This window comes from Petromyzon marinus, chromosome 79 (assembly GCF_048934315.1).
Source record: "Petromyzon marinus isolate PM22_M1 ecotype Great Lakes invasive population chromosome 79, UKy_Petmar_22M1.pri1.0, whole genome shotgun sequence".
Lineage (NCBI taxonomy): Eukaryota > Metazoa > Chordata > Hyperoartia > Petromyzontiformes > Petromyzontidae > Petromyzon > Petromyzon marinus.
The window spans coordinates 20,904,149-20,916,429 of record NC_133745.1 but is presented as its reverse complement, the minus strand read 5'-3'; the positions used below and the strand labels follow the sequence as shown (position 1 = coordinate 20,916,429).

The 12,281-nt window shown below is 52.9% G+C and overlaps 1 protein-coding gene across 1 annotated transcript in view; it reads right to left on the bottom strand.

Moving 5' to 3' along the window:
- LOC116958557 (uncharacterized) overlaps positions 1-12,281 on the bottom strand; it is a 183,495-nt gene that overhangs the window by 80,477 nt on the left and 90,737 nt on the right. The window contains exons 16-18 of the mRNA XM_076057101.1: positions 6,984-7,131; positions 5,095-5,132; positions 3,529-3,837 (exon numbers count right to left, since the gene is read on the bottom strand). Coding sequence (XP_075913216.1) covers positions 3,529-3,837; positions 5,095-5,132; positions 6,984-7,131 — 495 coding nt within the window. The remainder of the gene's footprint in view (positions 1-3,528; positions 3,838-5,094; positions 5,133-6,983; positions 7,132-12,281) is intronic.

Genomic DNA, 12,281 nt, shown 5'->3' with positions numbered 1-12,281 from the left:
GGAGTTTGAGCGATCTCCCCCTGTCCTACAGAGTGAGTGAGTGGAGTTTGTATGATCTCCCCCTGTCCTACAGAGTGGAGTTTGTGTGATCTCCCCCTGTCCTACAGAGTGAGTGAGTGGAGTTTGTGTGATCTTCCCCTGTCCTACAGAGTGAGTGAGTGGAGTTTGTGTGATCTCCCCCTGTCCTACAGAGTGGAGTTTGTGTGATCTCCCCCTGTCCTACAGAGTGAGAGAGTGGAGTTTGAGTGATCTCCCCCTGTCCTACAGAGTGAGTGGAGTCTGTGTGATCTCCCCCTGTCCTACAGAGTGAGTGGAGTTTGTGTGATCTCCCCCTGTTCTACAGAGTGAGGGGAGTCTGAGTGATCTCACCCTGTCCTACAGAGTGAGTGGAGTCTGAGTGATCTCCCCCTGTCCTACAGAGTGAGTGGAGTCTGTGTGATCTCCCCCTGTCCTACAGAGTGAGTGGAGTTTGTGTGATCTCCCCCTGTTCTACAGAGTGAGTGGAGTCTGAGTGATCTCACCCTGTCCTACAGAGTGAGTGGAGTTTGAGTGATCTCCCCCTGTCCTACAGAGTGAGTGGAGTTTGAGTGATCTCCCCCTGTTCTACAGAGTGAGTGGAGTCTGAATGATCTCCCCCTGTCCTACAGAGTGAGTGGAGTTTGAGTGATCTCCCGCTGTTCTACAAAGTGAGTGGAGTTTGAGTGATCTCCCCCTGTCCTACAGAGTGAGTGGAGTCTGAGTGATCTCCCCCTGTTCTACAGAGTGAGTGGAGTCTGTATGATCTCCCCCTGTCCTACAGAGTGAGTGGAGTCTGAGTGAACTCCCCCTGTCCTACAGAGTGAGTGGAGTCTGAGTGATCTCCTCCTGTCCTACAGAGTGAGTGGAGTCTGTATGATCTCCCCCTGTCCTACAGAGTGAGTGGAGTTTGAATGATCTCCGCCTGTCCTACAGAGTGAGTGAGTGGAGTTTGTGTGATCTCCCCCTGTCCTACAGAGTGAGTGGAGTCTGAATGATCTCCCCCTGTCCTACAGAGTGAGTGGAGTTTGAGTGATCTCCCCCTGTTCTACAAAGTGAGTGGAGTTTGAGTGATCTCCCCCTGTCCTACAGAGTGAGTGGAGTCTGAGTGATCTCCCCCTGTCCTACAGAGTGAGTGGAGTCTGAATGATCTCCCCCTGTCCTACAGAGTGAGTGGAGTTTGTGTAATCTCCCCCTGTCCTACAGAGTGAGTGGAGTTTGTGTGATCTCCCCCTGTCCTACAGAGTGAGTGAGTGGAGCTTGAGTGATCTCCTCCTGTCCTACAGAGTGAGTGGAGTTTGTGTGATCTCCCCCTGTCCTACAGAGTGAGTGGAGTCTGAATGATCTCCCCCTGTCCTACAGAGTGAGTGGAGTTTGAGTGATCTCCCCCTGTTCTACAAAGTGAGTGGAGTTTGAGTGATCTCCCCCTGTCCTACAGAGTGAGTGGAGTCTGAGTGATCTCCCCCTGTCCTACAGAGTGAGTGGAGTCTGAGTGATCTCCTCCTGTCCTACAGAGTGAGTGGAGTTTGTGTGATCTCCCCCTGTCCTACAGAGTGAGTGTAGTTTGAATGATCTCCCCCTGTCCTACAGAGTGAGTGAGTGGAGTTTGTGTGATCTCCCCCTGTCCTACAGAGTGAGTGGAGTCTGAATGATCTCCCCCTGTCCTACAGAGTGAGTGGAGTTTGAGTGATCTCCCCCTGTTCTACAAAGTGAGTGGAGTTTGAGTGATCTCCCCCTGTCCTACAGAGTGAGTGGAGTTTGAGTGATCTCCCCCTGTTCTACAGAGTGAGTGGAGTCTGAATGATCTCCCCCTGTCCTACAGAGTGAGTGGAGTTTGAGTGATCTCCCCCTGTTCTACAAAGTGAGTGGAGTTTGAGTGATCTCCCCCTGTCCTACAGAGTGAGTGGAGTCTGAGTGATCTCCCCCTGTTCTACAGAGTGAGTGGAGTCTGTATGATCTCCCCCTGTCCTACAGAGTGAGTGGAGTCTGAGTGATCTCCCCCTGTCCTACAGAGTGAGTGGAGTCTGAGTGATCTCCTCCTGTCCTACAGAGTGAGTGGAGTCTGTATGATCTCCCCCTGTCCTACAGAGTGAGTGGAGTTTGAATGATCTCCGCCTGTCCTACAGAGTGAGTGAGTGGAGTTTGTGTGATCTCCCCCTGTCCTACAGAGTGAGTGGAGTCTGAATGATCTCCCCCTGTCCTACAGAGTGAGTGGAGTTTGAGTGATCTCCCCCTGTTCTACAAAGTGAGTGGAGTTTGAGTGATCTCCCCCTGTCCTACAGAGTGAGTGGAGTCTGAGTGATCTCCCCCTGTCCTACAGAGTGAGTGGAGTCTGAATGATCTACCCCTGTCCTACAGAGTGAGTGGAGTTTGTGTAATCTCCCCCTGTCCTACAGAGTGAGTGGAGTTTGTGTGATCTCCCCCTGTCCTACAGAGTGAGTGAGTGGAGCTTGAGTGATCTCCTCCTGTCCTACAGAGTGAGTGGAGTTTGTGTGATCTCCCCCTGTCCTACAGAGTGAGTGGAGTCTGAATGATCTCCCCCTGTCCTACAGAGTGAGTGGAGTTTGAGTGATCTCCCCCTGTTCTACAAAGTGAGTGGAGTTTGAGTGATCTCCCCCTGTCCTACAGAGTGAGTGGAGTCTGAGTGATCTCCCCCTGTCCTACAGAGTGAGTGGAGTCTGAGTGATCTCCTCCTTTCCTACAGAGTGAGTGGAGTTTGTGTGATCTCCCCCTGTCCTACAGAGTGAGTGTAGTTTGAATGATCTCCCCCTGTCCTACAGAGTGAGTGAGTGGAGTTTGTGTGATCTCCCCCTGTCCTACAGAGTGAGTGGAGTCTGAATGATCTCCCCCTGTCCTACAGAGTGAGTGGAGTTTGAGTGATCTCCCCCTGTTCTACAAAGTGAGTGGAGTTTGAGTGATCTCCCCCTGTCCTACAGAGTGAGTGGAGTCTGAGTGATCTCCCCCTGTCCTACAGAGTGAGTGGAGTCTGAATGATCTCCCCCTGTCCTACAGAGTGAGTGGAGTTTGTGTAATCTCCCCCTGTCCTACAGAGTGAGTGGAGTTTGAATGATCTCCCCCTGTCCTACAGAGTGAGTGGAGTTTGAATGATCTCCCCCTGTCCTACAGAGTGAGTGAGTGGAGTTTGTGTGATCTCCCCCTGTCCTACAGAGTGAGTGGAGTCTGTGTGATCTCCCCCTGTTCTACAGAGTGAGTGGAGTCTGAGTGATCTCACCCTGTCCTACAGAGTGAGTGGAGTCTGTATGATCTCCCCCTGTTCTACAGAGTGAGTGGAGTTTGAGTGATCTCCCCCTGTCCTACAGAGTGAGTGAGTGGAGTCTGTGTGATCTCCGCCTGTCCTACAGAGTGAGTGGAGTTTGAGTGATCTCTCCCTGTCCTACAGAGTGAGTGGAGTTTGTGTGATCTCCCCCTGTCCTACAGAGTGAGTGGAGTCTGTGTGATCTCCCCCTGTCCTACAGAGTGAGTGGAGTCTGAATGATCTCCCACCGGTTCTACCTCCGGCTTGCGGTGTAGTTTTCCCTGGTCCCGTGACCTGCACGACGCCTTCCGTCTTCGGCACGATGACGCTCTCGATGCCGGTGGTGGTGGCGGTGGTGGCGGTGGTGGCCTTGGTGGTGGCGGTGGTGGCGACCGTGGCGGTGGTGGCGACGGTGACGGTGGTGGTCTCCCTGCAGGCCGCCGATTGCTCCACCGCGCCGCCCGCGATGGGGCAGACGGTGGTGAAGGTGCAGAGGCCGAGTTGGTCCACCTCGGCCGAGATGACGGTGCCCGGCGCGTGGACGCGGCCATCGTGGCAGCAGCCATCTGTGATTGGCCACCGTCGGCACCAACGCCACAGCAACAGTTACCACCGCGGGTATTCGCCGCAGCGTCAGGTCATCTCCAGATCATCACCAGCACCGCCACCACTGCTACCAACGCCACCACCACCACCACCACCGCCACAACCATCTCAACCATCTCCACCACCACCACCGCCACCATCACCACCATCTCCACCATCAACTCCACCACCACCACAACCATCTCAACCATCTCCACCGCCACCACCGCCACCATCACCACCATCTCCACCATCAACTCCACCACCACCACAACCATCTCAACCATCTCCACCGCCACCACCGCCACCATCACCACCATCTCCACCATCAACTCCACCACCACCACAACCATCTCAACCATCTCCACCGCCACCACTGCCACTATCACCACCATCTCCACCATCAACTCCACCACCACCGCCACCATCACCACCATCTCCACCATCAACTCCACCACCACCACCACCACCATCTCCACCACCACCACCACCACCACAACCATCTCAACCATCTCCACTGCCACCACCGCCACCATCACCACCATCAACTCCAGCACCACCACCACAACCATCTCAACCATCTCCACCATCAACTCCACCACCACCACAACCATCTCAACCATCTCCACCGCCACCACCGCCACCAACACCACCATCTCCACCATCAACTCCACCACCACCACCGCCACCACCACCACAACCATCTCAACCATCTCCACCGCCACCACCGCCACCATCACCACCATCTCCATCATCAACTCGACCACCATCTCAACCATCTCCACCATCTCCACCACCATCTCAACCATCTCCACCATCTCCATCACCACCATCTCCACCACCATCTCCATCACCATTCCCACCACACAAAGACAAAGATCCCCCGTATACGCTTAACAGACTGTCGGGGCAAGTGCTGTTAGTGAGCGCCTATGAAGGCCGGCACGGTACACGTGGAGGTGGGTGGCCAACACCACGCCCGGCCGCCTTTGTCTCTCCCCCCCCCAGTAGCGATGTTTGCCAGACTTCACCGCTACAGCGGGTGAACTCGTTTAAGGCCCGGGCCGACCTAGGGCAGGGTCCAAAACGCCCGAACCCGCGGGTCACCCCACTAGCCGAATGAAAATCAACAACATGGCCACACGCTCAATGTGGCCATGCTATTGGCCACCCTGAGCGTGTGGCTGGTGGCTGTGGGCGTCTGTGTGTGGTGCTGTGATGAGGCATTGCGGCATTACCGGCTTTCTCGCAGCGCAGAGTCCCATTGCTGCAGTTGCTGCACTCGTAAACACACAAAGACAAAGACAAAGATCCCCCGTGTAGCCACAGCAGACTGCCAGGGCAAGTGCCGTTAGCGAGCAGCGGCTATGAAGTCTACCGGCACTGTGGAACACGCACAGAGGGGGTGGGTGACCAGCACCACCAACCTTTGTCTCCGCCAGTGGCGATGTTTATTACACACTGCACCAGGGCCCCACACGGTGGCTAGGAGATGTTGACGACCTCGCCTGGTGTGCAGGAGGTCGTGGGTTCTGTCCCGATACTGACGATGCCTGCTGCTGTTGTGTATATTTGAAGTCTGTGTCTCTCTCTCTCTCATTATCACCACGGTGGCTAGGAGATGTTAACTACCTCGCCTAGTCTACAGGAGAGCGTGGGTTCGATCCCGACACTGAGGATGCCTGCTGCTGCTGCTGTATATTTGGAGTCTGCGTCTCTCTCTCTCTCATCATCATCACGATGGCTAGGAGATGTTGACTACCTCACCTGGTCTACAGGAGGTCGTAGGGTTCTATCCCGACACTGACGATGCCTGCTGCTGTGTATATTTGAAGTCTGTGTGTCTCTCTCATTATCACCACGGTGGCTAGGAGATGTTAACTACCTCGCCTGGTCTACAGGAGGTCGTGGGTTCTATCCCGACACTGACGATGCCTGCTGCTGCTGCTGTATATTTGGAGTCTGCGTCTCTCTCTCTGTCATCATCATCATCACGGTGGCTAGGAGATGTTGACTACCTCGCCCGGTGTGCAGGAGGTCGTGGGTTCGATCCCGACACTGACGATGCCTCCTGCTGCTGCTGTATATTTGAAGTCTGTGTCTCTCTCTCTCTCTCTCGCTCTCATCATCATCATCACGGTGGCTAGGAGATGTTAACTACCTCGCCTGGTCTACAGGAGGTCGTGGGTTCTATCCCGACACTGACAATGCCTGCTGCTGCTTCTGCTGTATATTTGAAGTCTGCGTGTCTCTCTCTCTCTCGCTCTCATCATCATCATCACGGTGGCTAGGAGATGTTAACTACCTCGCCCGGTGTGCAGGAGGTCGTGGGTTCTATCCCGACACTGACGATGCCTGCTGCTTCTGCTGTATATTTGGAGTCTGCGTGTCTCTCTCTCTCGCTCTAATCATCATCATGGTGGCTAGGAGATGTTGACTACCTCGCACGGTGTGCAGGAGGTCGTGGGTTCTATCCCGACACTGACGATGCCTGCTGCTGCTGCTGCTGTATATTTGGAGTCTGCGTCTCTCTCTCTCGCTCTCATCATCATCATCATCACGGTGGCTAGGAGATGTTAACTACCTCGCCTGGTCTACAGGAGGTCGTGGGTTCTATCCCGACACTGACGATGCCTGCTGCTGTTGTGTATTTGGAGTCTGCGTGTCTCTCTCTCGCTCTCATCATCATCACGGTGGCTAGGAGATGTTAACTACCTCGCCTGGTCTACAGGAGGTCGTGGGTTCGATCCCGACACTGACGATGCCTGCTGCTGCTTCTGCTGTATATTTGGAGTCTGCGTCTCTCTCTCTCGCTCTCATCATCATCATCACGGTGTCTAGGAGATGTTGACTACCTTACCTGGTCTACAGGAGGTCGTGGGTTCTATCCCGACACTGACGATGCCTGCTGCTGCTGCTGTATATTTGGAGTCTGCGTCTCTCTCTCTCTCTCATCATCATCACGGAGGCTAGGAGATGTTGACTACCTCGCCTGGTCTACAGGAGGTCGTGGGTTCTATCCCGACACTGATGATGCCTGCTGCTGCTGTATATTTGGAGTCTGCGTCTCTCTCTCTCTCTCGCTCTCATCATCATCATCATCACGGTGGCTAGGAGATGCCCTCACCAGACTTGGCAGGAGCTCGTAGCCACGACGCTACTCCCGGCGGGGACCTGAACCCCGGCCAGGAGGCAGCTGCACTGCTCCTGCTGCACGCAACGCATCGAGTTTTCGTCCAGGTAGGGGGCGTGGGCAGGGCAGTGCGGGTAGCAGCCTGGGGGTGACAACGGCTAGGGGGTCAGCGATTGGTCTCCCTCGGGGCAAAGTCAAGCCCCGTGGAGCCCGTAACTGAGCGCAGGTGCGAGTGCCGTCACCACACACACACAGACGGATACACACCAACACACCCATGAAGGATACCGGCACTGAGGAGGGGGGTGGGTGGCCGGCACCACGCCCGGCTGCCTTTGTTTCCCCAGTGGCTGGTGATGTTTAATACACTACACCAGTACACCGCCACACCAGATACTCAGTGGAGGCTGGGTGGACCTAGGGGAGGAGACCCAGGCCCGGTTCAGATAATCGCCATCAGTGGCGTTGGTGGCCATTGTTATGCTAATTCCTTTGTCAAAGCGTTTTGCTTCCTCCCACACAGCTTAAAGGACGCGACCTGGGCTTGGCTGTTTTCACTCCAGCGCTGTCCTCATGACAGCACGGTCCCTTCACCTGATGAAGGCCACTTGTGTTGTGGCCGAAACGTCGTGAATTTTTTATTTTTTTATTTTTTGTTGTTTTTTTTTACGTGACTTTACCGAATAGAACCAAAGAGTGTGGATCCTTGCAGTCACGAAAGCTTCAAATCTAGAAGGGAATCGAAGTCTCTGCTGGGTTCATAGGGCAGCGTAGCGCTGACCACTACGGATCCCCCACACACAGGCGGACACACACCGACACACACACACACACATACGGATACACACCGACACACACACACACAGACAGATACACACCGACACACACACACAGACAGATACACACCGACACACACACACACAGACAGATACACACTGACACACACACACACAGACGGATACACACCGACACACATACACACACCGACACACACACACACACACCGACACACACACACACAGACAGACACACACTGAAACACACACAGACAGACGGATACACACCGACACACACACACAGATACACACCGACACACACACACAGATACACACCGACACACACACACAGACAGATACACACTGACACACACACAGAGACAGACACACACCAACACACACACACAGACTGACACACACCGACACACACACACACACAGACAGACACACACCGACACACACACAGACAGATACACACCGACACACACACACACCGACACACACACACAGATACACACCGACACACACACACACACAGACAGATACACACTGACACACACACACAGACAGATACACACCAACACACACACACAGACAGATACACACCGACACACACACACACACACAGATACACACCGACACACACACACAGATACACACCGACACACACACACACATATACACACTGACACACACACACAGACAGATACACACCAACACACACACACAGACTGACACACACCGACACACACACACACAGACAGACACACACCGACACACACACAGACACACACACAGACACACACACACACAGACTGATACACACCGACACACACACACACACAGACAGACACACACACACACAGACAGATACACACCGACACACACACACACACCGACACACACACACACACACCGACACACACACACACAGACAGACGGATACACACCGACAGACACACACACAGACAGATACACACCGACACACACACACACAGATACACACTGACACACACACACACAGACAGATACACACTGACACACACACACACAGACAGATACACACCGACACACACACACAGACAGATACACACTGACACACACACACACACAGACGGATACACACTGACACACACACACACAGACGGATACACACTGACACACACACACACAGACAGATACACACTGACACACACACACACAGACGGATACACACTGACACACACACACACAGACGGATACACACTGACACACACACACACACACAGACAGATACACACTGACACACACACAGACAGATACACACTGACACACACACACAGAAAGATACACACTGACACACACACACAGACAGATACACACCGACACACACACACAGACAGACAGTTACACACTGACACACACACACAGACAGATACACACTGACACACACACACACACAGATAAACACTGACACACACACACAGACAGATACACACTGACACACACACACAGACAGATACACACTGACACACACACACACAGACGGATTAACACTGACACACACACACAGACAGACAGATACACACCGACAGACACACACACAGACGGATACACACTGACACACACACAGACAGATACACACTGACACACACACACACACAGACAGATACACACTGACACACACACACAGACAGATACACACTGACACACACACGCAGACAGATACACACTGACACACACACAGACAGATACACACCGACACACACACACAGACGGATACACACTGACACACACACACAGACGGATACACACTGACACACACACACACATACACACTGACACACACACAGACAAATACACACTGACACACACAAACACACACACGGACACACACCGACACACACACACAGACAGATATACACAATAAAATAATAAAAATAACTTAAATAATTAAATTCTCACGACGTTTTTACGACTGCAACACAAGCAATCATCATCAGGTGCTGTGGTTTTCACACCTGATGATGATTGCTACTTGTGTTGCAGTCGAAACGTCGTGAGAATTTGATTGTTTTATATTTTTAGTGTTATTATTTTTATTATTTAATTGTTTCCCTTCTACGTGGTGACTTTACCGAAAGAACCAAGAATATAAGGTAATGAGTGTTAAAAAAATTAGCGGGACACCGGCTGTATAAGAGAGACGATTTGGAGTGTTCGGGGTTTGGTTTTCGATGGTGAGTGAAAGTACGGTGCCAGTTGCCTTGAGAATAAAGATCCTGCGCTAAACCATCTCAAGTCTCCTCTTCGTAGGTATATAACAAAAAGACAAAGATCCCCCGTATAGCCTGACACAGACTGTAGGGGCAAGTGCTGTTAGCGAGCACCTATGAAGGCCGGAACGGTACACGAGGGGGTGGGTGTTCAACACCACGCCCGACCGCCTTTGTCTCCATAGCGGCGATGTTTACACACCGCACCAGGTACTCATTTGAGGCTGAGTCGACCTAGGAGAGGCCCAGGACCGGTTCAGATAATCGTCACCGGTGTTGGCCGTGAGCGGGAATGGAACCCGGGTCGCCAGGTTCATAGCACTAACCGCTACACTACCGCTCCCCAACACACACACTACACACACCTGCACACACCTACACACACCTACACACACCTACACACACACATACACACACATCTACACACACCTACACATACCTACACGCACCTACACACCTACCTACACACAGCTGCACACACACATACACACACCTACAAAGACAAAGATCCCCCATATAGCCTTAACAGACTGTAGGGGCAAGTGCTGCTAGCGAGCACCTATGAAGGCCGGAACGGTACACGAGGAGGTGGGTGGCCAGCACCACGCCCGACCGCCTTTGTCTCCCTAGTGGCAATGTTTACACACCGCACCAGGTACTCATTTGAGGCGGAGTCGACCTAGGGGAGGCCCCGGGACCGGTTCAGATAATCGTCACTGGTGTTGGCCGTGAGCGGGAATCGAACCCGGGTCGCCAGGTTCATAGCGCTAATCGCTACACTACCGCTCCCCAACACACACACTACACACACCTACACACACCTGCACACACCTACACACACCTACACACACACCTACACACACATCTACACACACCTACACGCCCATACACGCACCTACACACCTACCTACACACAGCTGCACAAACACATACACACACCTACACCTACACACACCTACACACACATACAAAGACAAAGATCCCCCATATAGCCTTGACAGACTGTAGGGGCAAGTGCTGTTAGCGAGCACCTATGAAGACCGGAACGGTACACGAGGGGGTGGGTGGCCAGCAACCACGCCCGGCCGCCTTTGTTTCCCCAGTGGCGATGTTTTTATCCACCGCACAAGGTACTCATTTGAGGCTGAGTCGACCTAGGGAATGCCCGGGACCGGTTCAGATAATCGTCACTGGTGTTGGCCGTGAGCGGGAATCGAACCCGGGTCGCCAGGTTCATAGCGCAGTGCGCTAACCGCTACACTACCGCTCCCCACTCACACTCCTACACACACCTACACACACCTACACACACATACACACACCTACACACACCTACACACCTGCACACACCTACACATTCCTACACACACCTACACTCCTACACACACCTACACACACCTACACACAGCTACACACACATACACACACCTACACACACCTGCACACACCTACACCCACCTGCACACACCTGCACACACCTACACACACCTACACACACACATACACACACATCTACACACACCTACACATACCTACACGCACCTACACACCTACCTACATACAGCTGCACACACACATACACACACCTACACACCTACCTACACACAGCTACACACACATACACACACATACACACACCTACACACTTGCACACACCTACACATTCCTACACACACCTACACTCCTACACACTCCTACACACACCTACACACACCTACACACACCTACACACACCTGCACACCTACACACACCTACACACACATACACTCCTACACACACCTGCACACACCTGTACACACCTGCACACACCTACACACACCTACACACACATACACTCCTACACACACCTACACTCCTACACACACCTGCACGCACCTACACACACCTACACACCTACACACCTACACACACCTACACACACAAATACACACCTACACACACCTGCACACACCTACAACCTACACACACTTACACACACACATACACACACCTACACGCACCTACACACACACATACACACACATACACACACATACACGCACCTGCACACACCTACACACACACACCTACACACACCTGCACACACCTGCAAACACCTACACACACACCTGCACACACACTTGCACACTCTTACACACACCTTCACACTCCTACACACACCTGCACACACACCTGCACAAACATACACACACATACACACACCTACACACCTACACACACCTACACACACCTACACACACACACCTGCACACACACATAC